At 39.8% G+C, this 23,411-nt stretch overlaps 1 protein-coding gene across 1 annotated transcript; it reads right to left on the bottom strand.

Moving 5' to 3' along the window:
- Positions 1-5,606: 5,606 nt before the first annotated feature.
- Positions 5,607-22,678, bottom strand: PABPC1 (poly(A) binding protein cytoplasmic 1). Its single transcript, XM_041769354.1, has 15 exons — positions 21,944-22,678; positions 18,472-18,665; positions 18,153-18,268; positions 15,922-16,061; positions 14,267-14,361; positions 13,806-13,943; positions 13,514-13,609; positions 10,544-10,816; positions 10,242-10,332; positions 9,486-9,596; positions 9,246-9,400; positions 8,282-8,366; positions 7,503-7,633; positions 6,815-6,908; positions 5,607-6,052 (listed from the first exon to the last, which is right to left on the bottom strand). Exons 1-14 carry the CDS (start codon positions 22,134-22,136, stop codon positions 6,816-6,818), a joined length of 1,911 nt encoding a protein of 636 aa, XP_041625288.1. The 5' UTR covers positions 22,137-22,678; the 3' UTR covers positions 5,607-6,052; position 6,815.
- Positions 22,679-23,411: the final 733 nt, after the last annotated feature.

Below are 23,411 nucleotides of genomic sequence, written 5' to 3'. Positions count from 1 at the left end.
AGGCTCTTTATCCCCCATCACAGAGGATGGAACAGGTTCACCAAATTTCTTGGATCTGTAGCCCATACTAAGGGTCTATATATTTTTGGGCGCACAGATGCATTGGTGTGTCCCTTGGGGTAACCTGCAGAGGCACTTTTGCCCAGTTATGGATTATCTAGCTGTCATAAAAGGGGAGAGGAAAGAGGAATGACTTACATTACCATGATTCTGACATCACCGTGAGACTGTAGTCTCTGAGATAAGACAAAGGCTAAGTTGAAATGGCAAGAGAAAAAAAATTCTTTTAAAAAGTTATTATTCGGGATCCCTGGGTGGCGCAGCGGTTTGGCGCCTGTCTTTGGCCCAGGGCGCGATCCTGGAGACCCAGGATCGAATCCCACATCGGGCTCCCGGTGCATGGAGCCTGCTTCTCCCTCTGCCTGTGTCTCTGCCTCTCTCTCTCTCTCTGTGACTATCATAAATAAAAAAATAAAATAAAATAAAAAATAAAAAGTTATTATTCATATTAGTAAAGGAAAAACACAATTCCTATCTGTTGAATTTTTTTCAGCATAAAGGATTAACAAGAGAAATAAAAGCTAATTTAAAGTAAAAGCTAATAATAGCACAAACTCAAAGCCTAGAGTTCTAGATTTCGCTTTGCCACTTACTAGCAGTATGTGTTACTTAAAACCTACCTAATTTGTTGGAAATTTCTTCTTTAGCATCATTTGGCATTATATCAAACACATTTCTTAGAAACTGTTGCAAAAATGTTGATGCCTTCCTAATTGGCACAGAAATGCAATACAGGGTTCAGAAGGTTAATTTCACAGGTTTTATAAAAACCCGTGATAATTAAAAGGTTTTGATTAAATCCATTTACCAATTCCAAGAGAACCTAGAATGGAAATATGAACAAGCTCATAAAAACCATCAAAGGATTGCTAGAATACGTTTGACACTTCCAGGCAGTCCAAGATTCTTAGAAGGAAAATATTCTGATTTGGAATTTTAAGCTCAGCCTCAAGACTTTTTCTTGTAAATAATGACTCTTAGGTTTTTTTAGCTGCCCAAAGTGTATCAAAAGCACCTTTATGTTTTGGCTTACTACCACGTGCTTTGATACACCTGTCATGCCACCTCTCGCTCCCCAGCCTGAAGGTAAGCCCAAATACCTGTTTTGGAACTTCACTTTTTTTGGGGGGGGACTTTATAGGCAGTTTACACAGAGCCTTGGCATGAACTGTAGAGCCAGTAAGTGTGAATTCAAATTCCAGCTTCACCATCACTTACTATATACTTTTGGGCAAATCACTAAGCTTCTCAAAGCTTGTTTTCTCTACTGTAAGATAGAAATATATACCCAATCTCACAAGAGTGCTTTTAAGAATAGTAGTGCATGAGACGCCAGAGTGGCTCAGCGGTTGAGCATCTGCCTTCGGCTCAGGGTGTGATCCTGGTCCCGGGATAGAGTTCCACATCGGGCTCCCCACAGGGAGCCTGCTTCTCCCTCTGCCTGTGTCTCTTTCAATCTGTCTCTCATGAATAAATAAAATCTTTACATGCACTACATGCACTATTACTTGTTTTTTTTTTTTTTAAGAATTCACTTGTAAACATGCTGTACATGCTCATATTAGCAGCTAGCTACACTTATTGGCTCAAAAGCAGGTGTCTTTATTAAAAAAGATTCCATGATCTTTCATGCCCCTGCCTGAGGGACTTACCTTTTTTTTTTTTTTTTTAAATGTTTGATTTTATTTTATTCATGACAGAGAGAGGCAGAGACCTAAGGCAGAGAGAGAAGCAGGGAGCCTGACGTATGAGACTCAATCCCGGGACCCCAGGATCACGCCCTGAGCCAAAGGCAGACACACTTAACCGCTGAGCCACCCAGGTATCCTGGGACTCACTCTTCTATACAGTGCCCAGCACGGCTCCCTCTCAGTACACGAGCTCCATTCCTCATTAGTTCAGTTTTCACTGTCTGCCATAATTACAGCACCACCAGATTACCAATTCATCACACTCAATATTGTAAATTAAGTCACCAACATTACTCACAAAAAATAAAATCTACTCAAATTTAAAAATTGAAAGGATAGGGAAGCCTAGGTGACTCAGTAGTTGAGCCTCTGCCTTCAGCTCAGGTTGTGATCCTGGGGTTCCTGGGATGGAGTCCTGCACCCAGCTCCCTGCAGGGAGCCTGCTTCTCCCTCTATGTCTCTGCCTGTGTCTGTCATGAATAAAATAAAATCTTAAAAAAATGGAAAGGACATGCATTTAGCATACAATTTAACATCAACTCATTCTATATTATCTATGTATGTTTTTACTGGGGCGGGGGGGGGGGGTGGTTTGGGGGAAAAAAAACATCATCAACCATAAATTTATCTGCTCACATATACCTTACCAAATTATGATTTGTAGGACCGTTCCCCCAAAATACAAATACTCTTGATATCTAATGCGAAAGGTTTTCTCTACAGAGGGAATGTTAGGCTAATAAATATCCCATGTTGTTTCAAGTTTTCTGGGAATAATGTCAGTAACGAAGTAAACTGTATGCTTTCCTACCTTTTGTGGATAAGACCATTTTACTCCCCCTCAAATTTGCCATGATTGTGATGGATTAGGTAAAAAAATTAGGATAACACCCAGAATTTGAAATTGGATTACCCTCTCATTCTGCCATACATGCGTAACATTTACAATTAGATGGCTGAAAAGACTTGGCAACATTTGAAAGTTATCAAAGTGGTAACTAAGAATCCTTAAATCTGACCAACTGGATTGTCTCACTGAAGATTAATATTTACAGAAGAGTCAGTATGAAGCCTATACAGAGGGCAACAGAAATTCAGTGTAGCTTTGGCATCTAAAGATGTGGCTGTCCTGACCAGGAGACTCAGATGTCCTCATGACCATTTGGTCTCCTAGATTGGTGTGCACTAGACCATTACAGCTTAATGATATTTGCTAGTGTACTGACCCAACTCCACCCATTTTGCTTCGTACTTCAACCAAACTTCTGATTCATTTTATTCCTAGAACTGTTCTACTGGGAGAATGTACTCCTTAAACTCAAGTATCCAGGTCTTCCTCCCAGTCATTTACTCACTGTAATCTGGCACCATGTTTTTTGTTTTTTTTTTAATTTTTTATTTATTTATGATAGTCACAGAGAGAGAGAGGCAGAGACACAGGCGGAGGGAGAAGCAGGCTCCATGCACCGGGAGCCCGATGTGGGATTCGATCCCGGGTCTCCAGGATCGCGCCCTGGGCCAAAGGCAGGCGCCAAACCGCTGCGCCACCCAGGGATCCCTGGCACCATGGTTTTACCTCAAAAGATTAAGAAAATTTTAAAGTACCCTCCATGATGTCACTCACTTAGGATCCATTAGTTTGAAGGGAAGGTAAGAAGTATAATCAAAGATGGCATACTGTAAAACAAGATACTTTAGCTTATTTTACCCACGCAAGTCTTCCTGTGCATGTTGAAATGAAGTTAGATTCTAGGCTAAGAAATTTTCAGTTAGCCTAGATTATACACCTAGTATCCACAGAAAAAAATCGCCTATCAATTTGTCTGAAAACTTCCAAAGCAGCCACAAGAGGCTTTAGAAAGTTGTACAGCATGTTAACCATCTTATTCTGCTTCACTTCAAATCCCACATGGAAGTAGGTGCTCTAAAATACTCTATTGTAGATTATGAGCTATATATACCTTTATGAGCTACAACTAGCCTTCATTAATTGTGAGTGTTATGTTCTATGAAAAGTCTTGCTAACAATGTATTAGCAAATATTGAATCATTGTTCCTAGGAGAAATAGGTACCTATAAGTCAACTACATTTTCATCCATATATCCTTGCTTTATTTGTTCCTGTTTAAACATACATTAACCTTGAACTCATAGTCAATAGCTTGTAGCTTAGGCCTAAATGAAGCTTATCTACCTTCCTGAATTTAGGGATACCAGACTACAAGCACCTAAGCACTATGCTTCGTCACCCACAAGCACAAAAATGTCAAGAATATGGCATAAGACAGACTTCAAAAAGGATACCTGTTTGTGGTATGAAAGTTGAAAAAATGGTTAGCAGGCTTATTCGACTTCAACTGGGAATTTCAGAGAACTCAAATTTTAAGCGCCATGTTGGCAAAATGACTGTCAAAGTACATGAATAGATTTTTGGGTTAGAAGTAACTTTTTTAAGTAGATGAATTTACAAATAGATAATCAGATACTGACCAACTATGTATTTTTTCCCCCTAATTCCTACAAGCAGATCACAAGGTCTACTTTACACTTCTGTTGGTTCCTCTAAACAGTCATGAAAGTTTGCTACATCTAATAAAGACCTTTCAAGAACAGATGGGGGTAATAAATCTTCACACAAGAAATCCCAACTATGCAGTGTATACAGAAAACTGCAAATCCTGTTACTTTAGATTTTGGATTTTATAGATACAAGTTCTAAGGTGTCTCAAACATCTCAAAGCTTAAACCATTTTGTATTCAAGTTTAACAAAAATGGTATATACTTTTCATCTACGTGTACTGTCAGCCTCTGTGGTCAGACAAAATATATATAATGCTACTATGGTCAAATAATTATAAATTACGAAATATAATACCTGTTGGGCATATGTATTCAAGCCATGGGAGTTATGTGGGGGTTAACGTGTACATCTTGAAGGTCAAGAAAAGCTGAGGTGAAAAGCACTCAAAGCTTCATCAGGAAGAGAAGGGGGACACTGTCCTAGCCATGGTTTTATTTGGATTCATTTATTTGCTCCTAAAGAGCTGGTGCTGAAATAATTTTAGCATGATCTTAGATAATCAGATGTGTAACTCAAGAAGCTATCTTTGGCAATGTGAAGAATGGTCTAGTTTTAATTTCTATTCCATTCTCAAAAGCGTATTCAAACTGCTAAGGATATTTTTTATGTACATGACTGGGCCCTGGCCCCCCATCTTCTAAATCTATTCTTGATAAAACCCCCAAATACTGATTTTTCACAACTACTTTAGGTGATGAGGTATTGAGGATTGGGACTTCATCTCTTATCAAATTAAAAGATTTCTTTTAAGAATAAGGCTTAGGGGGCACCTGGGTGGCTCAGTTGGTTAAGGGCCTGCCTTCGACTCAGGTCATGATCCCAGGGTCCTGGGATCAAGCCCTGAGGCAGGCTCCCTCTGCCCCCCTCCCTGCTCATATGCTCACTCCTTTACACACTCAAATCTTTAAAAAAAAAAACAAAAAAGGAGGCTTAAACTAATCCCAACTTTAGTAGGAGTCACTGCTGTTATGGTTTCACACCATAAAAAATGAGGACTTAAGCTAATTACCTTCCAGCTTGGAAACCTTACTATAGGCAAACTGGCATTCATCTCAAAGAATGTTAAAAGAATTCACATGGAAAAAAAAAAGAATTCACATGGAAATCTAAATTCAAACACAATGGATAAATTCTTGTGCCTCATTTCCATAAAATGATGACACCCTTGAACTTAACAGCACTTTCCTCATGAAAGAGGTTCTTTTGCTAATTCCAGCTTATCCCCTATCTGTACAAAACCAATTGCGAAGAGAAATAAAATAACATCACCGTGCACTGTTTAAGGAATTTTTATTAAAGCAAGAATTTTATAATCCAAATTACGTTTCCTTGCTCAGTTATCAATTCTGTTATTTAAAACAGAAGTGACATTCTGAGCTATTCCACAGTAAAGAATTACAAAATTAAAGAAAGGAATGCTTTAAATTTTTGTACTTTGCTGAAAATTCTTTTTCCCAGGGTCTATAAAACATTAATTTGTTTTTATATTTTACTATTTTTTTGTAGTTTTTTTGTTGTTTTTAAATCAGTAAGTAATCTAGGACTAGCATTGTTTGCTAGACCTGGCATTTGCTCGGTACATAAGGTTCAAAGTTTCCTTTCCTTTTTTTATTTATTTTATATTTTGCAATGTTTTTTTTCCATAATGTTTAAGTTTTTCGATGTTTAGATATTTTTCTTCGGTGAAGCACGAGTTTCTTTTCGTGGTCCCTGATCAATCTGTGAATGTGGGGAGAAAAAAACGTAATCATCAAACTTGCTAAGAGGCTAGAGTTTAATGATTCTAACTGCTAAAAGTAATTACATAGAGCTATTAGTTATTGCAACGCTGGCAATCATTACAATATAAAATGTATCAAGGTGCATAGCATTCAAGTGGCAAGTACCTAACAACAAAATAAGATGATCAATACTAGCAAATTTAAAGCCCATGGCCAAATTCAGTCTGCAGCCTATTGCTATCAAGTTTTGCTGGCACACAGACACCCCTATTAGTTTACATAATATGCCTATGAGCTCTTTCACACTGAAACTGTAGTAATTACACAAACATGGCCCACAAATCCTAAAATATTTCATATCTGGTCCTTTACAGAAAAAGCCTTGCCAATCTCTAGTTTGGGCCCCACAGTCTACGGTACCCCATTTCTTGAAAGTAATGCAGGGCAAGAAGAGTACAGACTCTGGGCAACTGTCAGTGCTGCAACCCAATGAAAGGTTTAATCTATCAAAGTCCTCTGAAAGGAAGTACACAAAAAGCCAAGCCCATTTAACACAAATCAGTATACAAATGAAGGTGCTTGGATTTAAAAATTCAAGTCAATACCAGGCTAACAGGTAAACTTTCCTTTGTTTCTATTTCTACTTCTCTTTGAATAATTAGCAATACATTTGGATTAATGGTAAGATGAATGTCTTCAATGTTCCAAAATACGCTCAAATTGATAAAAACAAGCTTAAAACCCAGGGAAGAATGCTCACTTTAAACAGTTGGAACACCAGTGGCACTGTTAACTGCTTTCTGGGCAGCCTCTTTAGCTTGGTGGGCTTGTAGTACAGCTACAGCTTCATCAACCTAAAAAAAGAAACAAACTGACTCTGAAAAGGAGTAACTAGAAGAATTTCAAATTCATGACATGTTAAGTGTTCAAAGAAACCAAACTCCTCTCCTCTGACACAAGTGGAAGGAACGGATTCCAAAAAATTTCAACTGTATCCATATCCTTTTGGGTTCCATTCCACCACTATTCTAGAATTATGAACCCTCTTGCACTTACTTCTTTACTCTCTCACCAACCCACCCACCCCCCACCCAAAGTTGAGAAATAATGGCAAACATCTTTCTTCACTAAAGCAGCAGCACAGCTAAGAGGGCATGGATGCAGCTAAGAGTGGCTACAGTTAAATTGACTGGATGTGAAACCAAGCTCTGCCCTTGACTGTGAACACAGGCAAATTTCCAACCTCTACTGCTTGTTTCCCCATGTATATTATAAAATGGAAATAATGGCATCATAGGTGGTAGATGTTAGAATTTATAATTAAGACTTATAAAACTTAGAACTGCACGATTTATATAAAACACTTATTATTAATATTCCAGTTTCTACAAAAAGCCCCAAAATACATAGTATAAGAAGCTGTTAGATAAATGACAAATTTAAATTACTTTAGAACGGAGAGACTCTGGAGACTCAAGCATATGAAGAAGTTCTGAATTATCAATCTCCAACAACATGCCAGTGATTTTACCAGCAAGAGTAGGGTGCATGGCTTGAATTAGAGGAAAGAGCCGTTCACCTAGGGGAAGAAAAAAATTCCTTCAATTTGAAGAATTTTAAAGGACTCCACCATAATTAAAACTGGGTTTAAGAACCTGACTTTTGTATACAGCAAACAGACGCTAACCCAAAACCCACCATCTTGATAGTTATAAAACAGATGAACTTCATTGCTTTGCGGTAGATCTTAATTCTGTGTGCAGTTCCTTTTTCATATACTTCAAACTCCCTCCTCCAAAACTGTAGTAGGATCTGTGGTGCATAATGCCCTATTATTCTATTCACCAGAAGCAAAGTATTTCATTAATGGTATTAAAAAGTTTAGCATAAAAAAAAAATTAAAAAAAAAAAAAAAAGGGGATCCCTGGGTGGCGCAGCGGTTCGGGGCCTGCCTTTGGCCCAGGGCGCGATCCTGGAGACCCAGGATTGAATCCCATGTCGGGCTCCCGGTGCATGGAGCCTGCTTCTCCCTCTGCCGGTGTCTCTGCCTCTCTCTGTGACTATCATAAATAAATAATAATTAAAAAAAATTAAAAAAAAAAGTTTAGCAGACCTGCCAATTCAGACCGATCCTGCAACCTTAGCTATCGTTTTTAGGTGCAAAGCAGGTCTAAGCATCTCCCTGTTTTCTAGTCAGTCTCTGACTAGGTGGAATAAAGGCACTTACCCAACATTTGCTTTTGCTCTTGAGGTGGGGCAGATGCCAACATGGAAGCAGTCAAAGGCTCCTGACCTTGTACATGAACAGCAGGCTATAAAAAAAAAAAAAAAAAAAGAGAGAGAGGAATTTTCCTAAGTTTAAAATACAGAAGCAGGGATGGCCTGGGTGGCTCAGGTTAGGCATCCAACTCTGATTTTGGCTCAGGACACGATCTCAGGGCCGTGACACTGAGCCCAGCATCAGCTTCCATGCTCAAGATGGAGTCTATTTGGGATTCGCTCTTTCCCTCTGCCCCTCCCCACTCAAATAAAAGTTGAAGTACAGAAGTATTGAAACCTACTCACTAGAAAAATTACTAAATGATGAAGATTGCACTCTAAACATGAATAGGGGAAGCTGAGTCCATCAGAAATACAGCCCAAGATACAACACCTATACGCTTGAGTATTATAACCATAAAGAATATTTCATTTTCTTTTCTACCTGGAGTATTTAGTGCTTTATTTCTATTATGTTCATGACAATTTTGGTCTTAGGTTAAAAAAAACCCAGGATGGGCTAAATCTCAAAACTATCTTCTTCCTTACAACTATGCTTAGCAAAGCTCTCAAAGCACAAATAATTCAGGATAAGGAATGCTGAGGTGTTGGGGTAGTCAGTTAAGCATCTGCCTTTGGCTCAGGTCACAATCCCAGGGTTGGAGATTGAGTCCCTGTACTGGGTTCCCTTGCTCTGTCAGAAGTGTGCTTCTCCCACTCCCTGTCAAATAAATTTAAGAAGAAAAAGAAAAAAAAAAAAGGAATGCTGAATGCTTGCCTAATCCCCATAAGACATTTTTATAGACTATTAATGGGACATCAAATAAAATGTTCTAGATAATACAGCTTAAGTTCTCATAACCTAGTTGTCTTTAGTGTCTGTAACTGCAACCAAGGCCTCACACATCGTTCTAAAGGAATCAAAGTCCTACCTGCTGCATGGTGACTTGTGGCTGTGCATTAAGATGCTGTTGAGGATTGCGAACTCCTGCAGCATACTTATACTGTGGAACGGTGCGAACGGCAGGAGTGGCTGCGGCAGCAGCAGCTGCGGGACGTGGACCCATTGTCTGTGTTGATGTGTTAGCTAAAAAATAAATACGTAGTTTTGTACTTTTTACCTTGTTCTTTCAAATTGGAAATCAAATTTTACAGAAAGCATTAAGACCTACCAACACGCTGTGTTGACATGACTCGTGGAACCTGTGAAGAAGCTGGTCTCATAGTACTAAATGGTGGTCTAGGAGCGGCTGGGCGGATAGCACCGGGCATATTTTGGAATGCTACATTTAAAGATATGAACACACATTAACTGGAAAAAAACTCACTGGAAGTGTTCAATGCTGTTGAGCTGAGGTTTGAACAAAAGGATGAAAGTGACTAAATATAAGTACCATGGTTTTTTTGTTTTTATTTTTATTTTTTTCTTAGTACCGTGTTTTAAAGCTTAGTTTCTCACCTGTCATTTCCCCAGACTTCCCAGCTCAGAGAATGAATACATTAAACCATTCATTAAGAACAAGTACTTGTTAGTATCTGAACATGCTACACTAACCTGGCTCCAAGTGCTCCTGCAATATAGCACTGGGCCACAGGGCAAGGCTAAAAATACCAGGGCTCTGGTCCTTACACACAGAACTGGATTTTTAGAAATTACTGCCTAACTAAATATGAAGAGTTGGATCCATTCCCAAACTTGTCATAAAGGAAAAATTAAGCCAGCATGGAAATTATTGGTCTCGAGACTGCATTATAGGATTCTTAAAAAAAAAATTAAAAAAAAATCCCCAAAATGAATACCCGTAACCCTATATTATAAAAAAAAAGAAACAAAAGAAAATATATTGCTGAAATATAACGGCTAATTTGTCTCACATAGATTTTTAGTACAAATAATTCATAACCTTAATTAAAAACAAAAGGCTTACGATGAGGTCTGGCACCCTGAGCAGTCCAGCGAGGACTTGGTCTTAGTTGAGCAATTTGGCTAGGAGGATAGTATGCAGCACGGTTCTGAGTCTGTAGAAAGCAAGCAAACATCAGGTAAGAAAAACAATGCAGCTAGCTGTATAAGTCTCAAAACATTCCACAAGTCTTTACATTCTTCTCATTTTTTCAAACTTAATCACAATTCATGTTTCAATCTTAGGCCTTTATTTAGGGCACAAACACTAAAAGCGACCAAATATGAAAACCTGCATAAGGCTTTTATTTCTCTTCTGAAACATACCTGTGGGATAGCTGCCATGAAGTAACCTGAAGGAGGTGCTGGCTGGTAGGGGTTGATTACAGGATTGGGCACAGCTCTTACACTTGCCATTCTCTGCATATACTGGTTAGTGAGGTGAGCCTGGCGCTCTTCTTTGCGCTGAGCTAAAGCTACATACAATGGTTTGGTGGCCACAATTCTACCATTCATTTCTGTAACTGCTTTTGTGGCTTCTTCCGGGGAGGAGAAACATACAAAACCAAAGCCTTTGCTGCGACCACCCTCCATCATAACCTATTAAAAAAAAAAAGTTCACTTAGAATGAGGCTGAGAGGAAAGCATTACTATTACAATTATAGCTACTGACTCAAGTAAACACTGTTAATGCTTTCATCTTTCCTACAATTTTTCCTTAATACCTAAATATTAAGGGTAAGCTACATACATGCAACATCTGAACCAAGAAAAGAGGTGGAGGTTAAGACAGCAAATGTGCTAAGATTTCAGACTGTCAACAGATAGAATATGAAAGTTTAAATATCTGAATGATACATTCAAGGCCTACAAAATTTGACTCTTTAGTACCATTAAATTTGACTTAGCAATTCAAGTTGACAAGATGCTTTACTATTCTTTTTTTGCAGGGCGTGGGGGAGATAGGAGCAGCTGAATCTTAGAATATCCACATTTTAAAATAAAAATTTCACATTCAAGACCAGAAGGGCCATAAATATTTGCCAGGAAGCATCTTCCAAACACTGAGATCTTTTGAAGGAGCCAAGAGGAAATGCAAAGAACTCTTCACTAGCCCTGCAATGTACAATCTACAACGACATTCAACAGTATGTGGTGGCAAAGGAACAGGACCATCCTAAGGATCTCACTTACATGTGGCACCAAAACAAAACACCAAAAACCAACCAAACAACAAAAACAAAACTCAGCTCATGGTTGCTGGGAATGGGTAGGGGAAAGAATGAAGAGGTTTTAAAAAGCACAGTCTTAGCTGTAAATTAAGTCTTAGGGATGTGACTGATGTACAGTAAGGCGACTACACTACTGTATTACAAATGTGAAAGTTCCTGAGAGTAGATCTTAAAAGTTTTCATCACAAGAAAAAAATTTTTTTAACTGTGTATAGTGGTAGGTTATTAACTAGATTAGCATTACACAGCATATGCAACACAAACATCAAATCGTTATGCTGTACACCTGAATGTCAACTATACCTAAAACAAGACCTAAAACATTTAATGTGCTAAAGTTAACATTTTAAAATAACGAAGAAAAAATGGACTTTACATTATTAAGTACATGGTACATTGAGACAATTGAAAAAAATTAAGTCTCTTATTCACATCACACTGAAAAATCAAATTGCCAAACAGATTCTCAACCTGAACATAAAATACAAAAATATGGGGAAAGTAAGATGACAAAAAAAACCCAAGTCCTAAGTTAAAGACTGGAGAGAATATTTACAATGTAAAACAAAATTCTAATCAATAAAAAGACAACCAATCCAATATAAAAATATGCAAATTGGCGCAACTAGTCAGCATAAGACATGTCCACCACTGGAAAAGATGTATATTACTTTCCACTAAATTGGCAAGACTGCAGGAACTTGTCTAGGAACTTGGGACAATTTGGGACTATCAATTTTAAATATACCCACTAACCAGCAATTTTAACTCTAGAACTTTGGAAATCCTGGCATTTTTTGCAGATATGTAAGAATGTTTATTAGAATGGTGGGCCTAAAAATGGAAAGACAGATGTTTACCAGTAGAGGTATAATAAAGTTATGATACGCCTACCTATACAATGAATATTCAACCTTCGGCAAAAAAAGTAAAATGAAAAAGCACCAAGCCTATGTATCTAGACCTTATGTTAAGTAAAATAAAACCACAAGTCACAGATTCTGTACAGTATGATCCTGATCTTCTAGAAAAAAAAAATTTTTTTTTTTTAAATTTTAAAGACCTTATGTACTCATGAGAGACACAGAGAGGCAGAGACAGAGGGAGATGCAGGCACCCCACACAAGAGCCCAATGTGGGACTCGATCCTAGGACCCCGGAATCATGCCCCAAGCAGAAGGCAAATGTTCAACCGCTGAGCCACCCAGGCGTCCCTTCTAAAAACTTTTTATACAAATACATAAAGTGTTTGGACAAACAGAAAATTATCCACCCAAATGGGGGACAGGGGGAAAATCACCTTTCATTCTTTACCTTTCTGCTTTGAAAAGTATTTTTTTCCAGCTAGCATTAACACATGACCTTCTCCTCCAGAATACACTCGCCAAATTTTCACATCCTTGCCACCAAAGAGTGATATTATGATCCGTAAAGAACTTTAAAAACTTTATATACAGATGAATTCTTGGACCATGGACATCAGAAAAAAACATCTAGAGCAGAGGTTCTTATATCAAAATCCCAGAATTCAGGCTAGAATCACAATACCATAATTCTTCATTCCTGATTTCAAGTGAAAGAAAAAAAATCTATCTCTACTGCTATACGGTTTAGAGTTTGACTCCCCAAAATGAACTGCATAAGTGAATACAAATTTGCCTAATAACAATAATAGTTCCCTAATAAACTGCCACCTTTAACCAGGAAAGTAATTAAGTAAAGTAGAACAATGCATGTTACGTGAGGATCAATCACTAACTATGGTCAACAAATGCAGCCTTCCCCTCAGGAAGAATTCAGAACTCATCACCTGCAAAAAACAAATCAATAAGGCTACAGCATCTACTTCAAATTTAAAGGTTTGTCAAACAATGAAGCAAAAACTAACTGGATTTCCGGGGGGGAAAAAAAAAAAGGTTTTTGGAAGAAGGAAAAAAAAAACAAAAAAACCCTGTGTGACTATTCATTTACAAGATAAGAAAAACACTCCACGCATTACTGTGAAATTTATACAGGAATATCCATGTGCATGGATTTTCCCCAATCTTAAAGTATCACATGTTACCTTTGCACTAGTGATTGTACCAAAAGGAGAAAACTCTTTCCGGAGGCGTTCGTCATCAATACCATCATCAAGATTTTTTACATAAAGGTTAACACCCTAAAAAAAGAAAAGAAACTGTAGAAAAAGGAGAAAGAAAACTACAGTGGTACTTAAAGACGCTTCCTAGTATTTTATCCCATGTTTCTTCTCCTTTCCCCCTCATAAACCCTCCAGTTACCTGGCAGTAACTGAAATGAACGCAAAATAGGTTTCCTCATCCCTGTCTTATTTTGCTTGTCAATTAAAAATGAACCTGGTATCTGGTGATCCTATCTTGCTTCATCTGTTCAAATTTGCGCTTAAGTTCCGTCTGCCGTTCCACTTTTTTCTGAGCTCGACCAACGTAAATTTGTTTTCCATTGAGCTCCTTTCCATTCATCTCATCCACAGCCTTATAGAAATCACAGAAATTTTAATTACTAACTTGCAACAGAGAAGTTCCTTTCTCTAACAAGAAAATTTGTTAGGTTATGAATGCTAAAGATGGACCCATCAGAAAAACTTAGCTTCGATGTTTTGGGAAAATACAGGTTCCCAATTTATACCCTCAAAACTAATACATAAAATGCAAGTAATTCAAAACAATATATGTAAGATAGCCAATGTAATACATGTACATTTCAGTATGAGAGCAAAGAAACCTTCTATCATCTCCCTTCTCATTATAAACACAGGAAATCCATACTGTCTGTAGTTAGTATATTTGAGTCTTACTTTCTGTGCATCTTCATGCCTTTCGAAGCTTACAAATCCAAAACCTTTGGATTTTCCACTTTCATCAGTCATTACTTTCACACTTAAGGCAGGTCCTAAAAAAATTTTTTTAAATGATTCAAACGTATTCCACACAACATTTAGTTTATACATTTCAAATTTCAACACACAAGAACAATGCCATGAAAAAAATAAAAATTAAAAGTCTCTTCAAAGACCTTATATTTCTACTAAGAAGCTAAATACTTTATTTCCTTAAACACTCCTTCCATTTAAGGAGGCATGTTTTAGACAATTGTTAAAGATGAAATTTTATTCTTTGTTTAATTTACTTTTTTTAGCCAACAATTTTATTTCTTGATAAGAGAATTAAGAAATAAGATTCTCTTAACCCTTGGTCCACTTGACTTCCAATTTAGAGTGGAGGGAATATGGGGTTTGACCCTTGGAAAGACAGTGTCACTTGGAGGAGGCAGCACATATTTGAAGACACATGGCCCCAGTCCTCCCAAATGAAAAAGACACTTGACTGAGGTGGGTGTTATCTGAGGTAGGCGGGGCCAGAAAATATTAAAAATCACATTTGATTACAAAAAATATGAAAGATGTATGGGCACAGGTAAACTGTTTCTTTTCAGTGTACCTCTGGTCCTAATGCTGTACTTCCAATCTCTAGGAGAAACAGCCAAGAAAATACTTGACAAATTTACATATTGGTGGTCACTTCACATAGCATTCATTTGGGATAAATGGTTATCAATATCCAACTTTAGAAATAGCTTCTAATTAAAAGACAGAGGAAATATACAAAACCAGTCACTAAAGAGAATTTGGGAGGAATATGCGAGACACAATTTATCTTTGTGCAAAAGGACAGGTTTTTTTGCTCAAAGGAGCAGAGTTCCATGTCGCATGCTAAATCGCAATAAAAAAGTGTTAATTTCCTATTTCTGTATCATTTGAGGTGCTCAAAAACAAAAGCGCCACCTATTTAATAAGTTCAACAAATGACAAGGAACAAGCAAATCACCTGCAAAAGCGTTCAATTTAAAGTTCATCTTCTGACCAGTTATTGCTATCTAAAGTGAGGCTGGTTACACTTCACAGATTTAAAATTTAATGAAGTTAATTTGAAATCCAAGGAACAAATTAAGATCCCATGGACTCAGAAGGCCATCCCAAGGAGATATCACGGGAAAAATCAGGATCTCTGGCTTTGTCTTTGAATGTCATGATTTCAAATTGCTCAAACATGAGGCTCTTAAGACTGGCCAAATATCCTAAAGCTGCCCTGCTTTCCTGTCCCATAACTAAAGACTACATTCCAACCTAAGTTGGCTGTGTCATGTGCATGCCTCTGATGAGTTGGGATCTGTAAGTGCATAAATCCAGCACAATTTCTTATTGTAGCATAACCTTTTAAAATATGTTCCAATTAGGCAGTCACACCTCACTGTGCTAAGACAACACTATTAAACCTTTATACACTACCTAGTAGTATAATGGATTATCAGTTTAATCCAGATAAATGACAGTTATTTCTAAGTATCATGTTAAGTTTCATTTCATTCACTTTAGTATAAAGTATTAGCCAAAACTAATGTTGAGCAATTACTCAGAACTTTGAGTGTAAAAATTTAATTCAGACACATTACCAAACTTGCCAAAGAGATCCTTAAGGCGCTCATCATCCATATCTTCTCCAAAATTCTTGATGTAAACATTGGTGAACTCTTTTGCCCTAGCTCCGAGTTCTGCTTCTCGTTCTTTACGAGACTTAAATCGTCCAACAAATCTAATAAAATATGTAAGGACTATAAAATTAGGTTCTATTTTATTAAGTCAGATTAATTAAGCCTCATGGTTGATTTTGCAATTGTTACTGATAATTTCAGAATCTTGAATTAAGAGCACACTATAAAACAAGTGCCTTACGTGAAAAAAATGGAAGCATAAAATATGAACAAACCTCCTAACTACAAGAAAAAAGGAAGCATTTTTCTTAACACACATTCCCCCCCTTCTTTCTAGCTAACCCAGGGTTAAAGAGATCATGCCTATCAATGCAAATGAGTGGGAGTTAACACTCGAACCACGCCAAGGAAAAGACATAAAAGCTTTCATCGTTGCTATTTCAAAGTGGCCCTTGCACATTGTAATCTGCTAAAAATATGAATTTAAACTTCTGAATTCTGTATTCCAACACATAACAGCTTGGCAAATTTTCTTTGCAGTATTATCAACTAAATGTTTTAAAATTTTAGTTTTTCCCTAATATAAAAGGAATACGTGTCATTTGAAAATATAATAGACGCCAAAGTAAAAAACCATCTTTCACGATACCATCCCAATCATGACTGACTTTCCTTAGGTCTTTTTGTTTTACTGGAGATTTTTTATTCTTTAACCTTCCCCACCCCACCCAAACTGCAGTGCTTCTCCATGCTCTCAGTTTTACAAATGTTCTCAAGATGAACATAATATTCCATTGTGGATATCACAACTTTCTGCTTTTGTTAATAATGCTGGAATTCATTAACGAGCCCTTCTGTTATATGTTCTTAGGATAGAGCTGCAGAAACGGTAGTTCAAAAGGCATTTAAGTGACCTTAAGTTTATATATAGATGTCAAGCTGTTTTCCAAAAGGGTTACATCATGTTTTACTCAAAACAGCAATAAGCTGTCTTTATTTAACCTAGACCTCCACCAATAACGGACATTCTTCCCTCGCTCCCAAGCGTGCTGACAGGTAAACTGTAAGATATTTTCATCTCCTAAGACCCATGATGCTAAATATTTCTCTCATTTAAGGATATACTATTTCAAAAAAAATAAGGATGTACCACTTCTAACAATTAGTCTTTGTAAACATTGTTCATATTGAAGAACTGCTGGTTTCTTAGATTATAAGGGCTCTTTACACATTACAAAACCTTTCCTTAATCATGCAGTGACACAAAATTCAAACAGGCAACACTGTGTGCATAATGATCCCTTCAGGTACAGACTGACCACAGCACTTGATCGAAGTTGATTTTTAAGAACCACTTAAAAGTGATGCAGTGGAGTTGTTAGAACAACTAAGCCCAATCTGTATGTCCTCACAGCAGTTTACACAGCAACATGAACTCAGATCATTTATAAGATGACCTTACAACTGAATTTGCCCAGATAATTAAGCGAAATCCACTGGCACTAGGGATACAAAATTTAAAATGTTATTTCTTTGGGCTCATAAAACCTGTAATTTTATAACCTGCAGCAAATATAGTCTCCCTGCCATTATATAAAAAGCCTACCACTTTTTTAGAAACAAGTTTATCTCAGAAAGATTAATTATGAAGATTTCTGGTTTAATTCTACTGTAAGTGGATGAAAGGAGGTGAAAAGTTAAAACAACAAAATGTCTTTAAACTCCATCAATAAGTTGTAGTAGTATGGCCAAGTAAAGATTCAACTTAGACTCTGAATTCAGACCACTGGGTTTGTATCCCAGCTCACCTGTTGAACCAGCATATAAATACAAGCAAATTATTTTAGCCTCAGTTTCCTCAAAATGTAAAATGGGTCAATGACTACCTCAGGAATTATGATTAAGTTTCTGTCTGGATTCCTACTTTTTCAACCATGAACTTATTTTCAAAAAACTTTATCTAAGTATACCTATCTTCTTTTTCTTGTTGACCTGAATGTTGGCCAATTACATTAATTCACTATCCTTCGTATGTTACAATAAAAAAGGAGAAAATGATAAAATCTACCAGGATGTGGCTTATTAATTTTCACTCCAGCTGAATCTCTTTAAGAGAACATATTAACTTGTAAAATGAATGGATTTGGACTATTAAAAACAGATCTGAAACATAATTAACTGTATATACTTACACTTTGCGATCATTTAGAAGCATCCCATTCATTTTTTCAATAGCTCTTTCAGCTGCTTCCTGTGTCTCAAAATGTACAAATCCATAACCTTTGGAACCATTTTCATCACAAACCACCTAGGGAAAATCAGATACCAATTGTTCATTACTTGCTATTGATTTAGCATCTTTTCCAGTGTTCAAAGATAACTTGTCAGTCTCCTAGCCCGAGTTTTTGGAAAATAAAGATACCCATTAAGATAGCATGGTTGCTCTTTTAAGGAATAAACTACAAGAAGCTAAAACACTGTTAAGCGTTTACCTGTCACACTTTTGCTTACCTTACATGAAAGGATGTTACCAAAAGCAGAAAATGTATCATACAGTGCTTTATTATCAATGGATTTGTCCAAATTTTTAATGAATATGTTGCCCACTCCACTTTTGCGAAGTGATGGATCACGCTGAGACCACATGATGCGTACTGGCTTGCCCTTTATTACATCAAAATTCATGGTGTCCAAAGCACGCTCCGCTGCAAGAAAGACATGTTCAGGGTATTACTTCAAAACATGTACAAGCCACTAAAAATTATATAAATTAACATGGGGGAAGTGGTTGGACACACTTTAAACTTAAGACTGCTGGACCTTACCCCACTAGACTAGACTAGATTTAAATTGTATAATGCAAAAAAAGAACACGATTATCAAAAAACCCCAAATTCCCCATGTTAAGAGATGATCTATCACCAATGTACTTCTGAAACAATCTTTTCCTTTAACTGCCATAAATTTAAAATCCTCTTTTGGTTCCTACTCAACATAAAACCAAGATACCCCTTCACATAAAATTGACTTAATGAGAAATATAAAAGATATTAGGTAATTCTAAATTATCCAGACTTGGGATCCCTGGGTGGCGCAGCGGTCTGGCGCCTGCCTTTGACCCAGGGCGCGATCCTGGAGACCCGGGATCGAATCCCACGTCGGGCTCCCAGTGCATGGAGCCTGCTTCTCCCTCTGCCTGTGTCTCTGCCTCTCTCTCTCTCTCTCTGTGTGTGACTATCATAAATAAATAAAAATTAAAAAAAAAAAAAATTATCCAGACTTAATAGCTTTTAGATTTTTCAAGCATTTTAACTCCCCTTATTACTTGTCAGAATCAATCTTACTGCTTACCACAGCACTATACAAATATTAGCCCATTTAAGCCAAAAAAAAAAAAAAAAAAAAAAAAACAAGAAGTCCCTGGATTATGGGGTCAGGGGGATTTCAGTGACTCCTGGCACAACTTCCTATTATTATGTTAGAAAAATAAAAAAAGAAAGAAAGGTTATATCCATTCAGGTCAAGATCTGAATCAGGCCCTCAAAAACTAAAGTGAGGTTGGGCATACTTAACTGTATAATGAATACAGAATTTTTGCAATAGCAGATCTATAATACTCACTATTCACTCATTAGAGCTTTCTTGACATATAAAACCAATTTTATCTTCAGTCATTGATTTACTAAGTAACTGATCATTTAATCAATTATTTCTGAATAGTGCTACAAAATTTCAAAATCTACCCTATGATTCCAAGGTCTATGAAGGATTGAATTATGTGTCCCTCTATCATGAAGCACTTATTAAATAAATTGAGACTTTCCACAAAAAATATACTAAGTAAAAAACAATAGTCCAAAAGAGGGAAAAAATAGTCCACTTTAAGCCCCGAAACATTAATTTCCACGAATTTCATGTCAGTATAACTCTAAAGTTATTGAGAGGACAAATTTTCCGGCCACTTCTTTTTATAAATAAAAGCTCCAGTTTCTAGAAGATAGTGACAATCAGCTGTCAGCTCATTATCAATTGACCACACCTACTCAGCTCCCCTAGTTTTTTAGCTGACTTTGCTTGAGTGTCTTTTGAATGAGTCACCTCTTCCTGCTAAATTGGAAAATGGTCACTTTCAGAAGCTATTCTACAAGTCCACAAATGTTGCAGTAAATAGGAAAACAGAAAACCACTGAAAAAACTACTTGGAAAGACGGTACATATAGAAATCAAACAAATGGAGGATGGAAAAATGCTATCTTTTTTTGAGCAGTTACAGAACTGGTCTACTGGTATAGACTGAGAAAACATTACAGTGTACTGTAACCATGGTAACCTGAAGTTCAACTTTTCAAAATCACAAGAAATTTTAAAAAATGGGTTTTTTGGTTTTAACATTAAGCTTGGAATGAACAGCCACTTCCAAAAGTTACATTTTATGGTCTTTACGATTTGTTCAAGTTTTCTCTGTCAACTCTCGACTGGGATTACAAGCCCCAAAATTATCTTATCTTTTAGCTTTCATTTAGTGGTAAATCTTGTCCAGAGTTGGGAAAAATTGTTAAGGAGTGACATTTGGAGCCACTGCTTACAGAGCAAAAGGGCAGGAAACCTGCAGTGCAGCTTTACAACTTCTGGCTCTGTGTCACTGAATAGTATGCCTACCCAAAATCTTGATATTATACTTTACCTAGTGAAAGAAAAACTGATCATTACGTAACTTCAGTTTTACTGAACTTAATAAAAATTTTTAAAGTAAACTCCCTGTACTCTCTATTTGACATGTATTCAAGCATGAATTCAAGCGGGAAGCAAAATTGGGCCATAAAATCAAGGGAAGCTGACTTTTGGAAGTCAACTGATCCAAATATAAAAGAAAACCCTGGCAACACATCATGCCACATATCTATCTGCCAAATTTTGTTTTTGTGAACTATTTGTCTTCAAAATAAAAAGAGAAGGTTGGCCACATTTTTTTCTCCATAAATTTCAATCTTACTGTTATTTTGTTCAATTCTCCATGATGTACAGATATTCCGGACCACTTTAAAAAAAAACAAACCTTTACGACTTGAGTGCCATTGAATACAATGGTCCAGTCCACACTACACTCAAAGTTTACAACAAAACTGGTGAATACATTTTTTTAAGGAAAAACCTCTCAAAAGGACATAACTACTTCAGAAGGGAAAATATTCTGAACCAATTACCATTGGGTAAAAAATTAAAATGATCTACACTGCCGGAAAGGAAACAGTGAATTCCAAAAGGGTCATCCTCCACATCCTCTGCTCCCACTACCCTGCTGTTTACAATATGAGAGTGAGAAATGCCTGAACTCGGGGAAAACCTCAAATGCGCGTCTCGTTGGCAATTTACATTTCTAGGGCTACGGGTTACTGACAAGTTCTCAAGAATGGAATCGGAAACCCGAGGACCACAACATCACCAAATTAACTTTATTCTAAGGCCCTGTGGCTCCCCCAGGCGATTGGGCCGGCAGCAGAAGCAGGCCTCGGGCCTGTGAGGTTACAGGGTTCAACACGTGGTGTTTTTCGAGCACCGAGACGCACTTCCTCTGGGTCCTGGGGCGCCGGCGAGAGCCCCGGGTGGTGGGGCGAGCCTCCGCCTAAGCCTGGAGAAGGGCGCTCGGCTCCCGACGCCCCAGAACCCCGCGTCTACTGGCGGGAGCGCGGTGGGAGAAGCCAACCTCACCCACCCTCCCGGCGCGTCATCACCCTAAAGTTTGAGAGCGGCAGAGGCCGAGAAAATGGTCGCAGAGGAGGAAGTAGCCAGGCGCGCGGCTGCCGGCGGCGCGGGTCCCCGCGGGCACCGGGAGCCGGGGTCCCGGCGCCCGCGCCTCTCCCCGCCGGCCCTCGGGGGTGACATGCCCTCCCGCCCCCTCCCCCGGGCCCGCCGGCCTAGCCCGCCTGCCGCCGCCTGCGCCTCATGGCCGCCCGCCCGCCCGCCCGCCGGGCCCGGCTCTCACCGTCCGCCGGCTGCTGGAAGTTCACATACGCGTAGCCCAAGGAGCGGCGGGTGATCATGTCCCTGCAGACCCGGATGGAGAGGATGGGCCCGGCCGGGCTGAACTTCTCGTAGAGCATCGCCTCGGTCACGTCGGGGTGTAGGTCCCCCACGTAGAGCGAGGCCATGGGGTAGCTGGGGGCGCTGGGGTTCATCTCGGCACCGCTGCCCGCAGGGCCACAGGCCGCGACCTTTCCGTGAGAGGAGGAGAGCGAGTGCTGGGGCCGGGGGCCGGAGCCGGGGGGAGGGGAGCGGGGGCAAGCGCAGAGGGACAAAAATCAACCGGAATCGAAAACTACTCAACGGCCGCAGAACGGGGTCGATCGGCTGCCGCTGGCGGCTGGCTGCTGGCTGCTGGCTGCTGGCTGCCGGCTGGGAAGCGAGGGTGGCGGTGTCGGGTCCGGGAAGCGGGAAGGCCTCGGTCTCTTGGTTCCTTCTTGGAGCTGCTGCGGGGCCGCGGGCGGGCGGGCGGGTCGGTCTCGGCTGCTTCACCGGGTTATTTTATAAAAGAGGAAGAAAAAAAAATAAAAGTCTCCGGCGGAGGAGACGCGGATTTTTTGTAAATTTTTTTTGGGTTTTTTAAAAGGTTTTTTTAGATTTTTTTTGGATTTTTTTAATAATAAATGTGTGTTCCGAGCCCGGAGCACACACTCCGCACTCTCAGCACTAACCGCCGGGGAGAAGGGGAAGCACCGCCTCCTGCACCCTCTACTTATACCCCCCGCCGCATTCGCCCCGCCCCCGCGCGTCTGACGCCAGGGCCCTACGCGAGCGTCAGCGCCGGAGGAGGAGGGGAAAGGAGGCGAGGGGGAGGAGGGAAGAGAGAACAGGAGGAGGAAGAGCAGAGAGGAAGGGAGCGGTGGCGGCGGCGGCGGCGGCTGCCGTGCGTGTGCGTGTGCGTGCGGGGGTGGGGCGGGGCGGAGCTCCTGCGCACGCGCCGCGGCCGGGGGCGGGGCCTGCGGCGCGTAGAGCCCGTGGGGGAGGGGAGGGCCGGCTCGCGGGGCTCTCGGAGGAGCTGGGTGGGCCGGCCTCTCCTGCCACACCCGCCCCCACCCCCACCCCGAAGAAGCGTTAACCCGTCACCGCGGCGGTGGGCGGTGCGCGGCGCTTCCGGGTTCCTCGGCGCTAACCACCCCCCACGTGCGCGGCTGTCCGGGCCTCTTCCCGCCCCGGCCCGCCCTGCTCCAGCTCGGCCCGGCCCCGGAGGGACGCCGGGCACAGGGGGGCCGGCGTGGCCCCTTCCGGGCCCAGTGTCCCAAACGCGCGTGAAAAGGAGCCGGGGCCGGCTCCCCTTTCTCCTACCCGGACCGCACTACGAGTCCCAGCGGGCAGCGCCGCCGCGCGCGTCGGCCGCAGGAGCGGTGCCTGCCGGGAGCTGGAGTCCCCAACGGCCGCGGCGCTCGCTGACCCCAACCGGCCGCGGGCCCCGG

Source organism: Vulpes lagopus, chromosome 9 (genome assembly GCF_018345385.1).
Source record: "Vulpes lagopus strain Blue_001 chromosome 9, ASM1834538v1, whole genome shotgun sequence".
NCBI lineage: Eukaryota > Metazoa > Chordata > Mammalia > Carnivora > Canidae > Vulpes > Vulpes lagopus.
Note: the sequence above shows the minus strand (reverse complement) of the source record. Positions and strands in the feature narration are given on the sequence as shown.

Bases quoted from the DNA above. Each gene is read 5' to 3' on its own strand.
- PABPC1 (XM_041769354.1), bottom strand. From the start codon at position 22,136: ATGAACCCCAGCGCCCCCAGCTACCCCATGGCCTCGCTCTACGTGGGG. The intron at 18,666-21,943 runs GTGAGAGCCGGG...TCTTTCTTGCAG, and splicing joins CTTCCAGCAGCCGGCGGACG to CGGAGCGTGCTTTGGACACC. The intron at 10,817-13,513 runs GTAACATGTGAT...TTTTTTTAATAG, and splicing joins GTACAATCACTAGTGCAAAG to GTTATGATGGAGGGTGGTCG.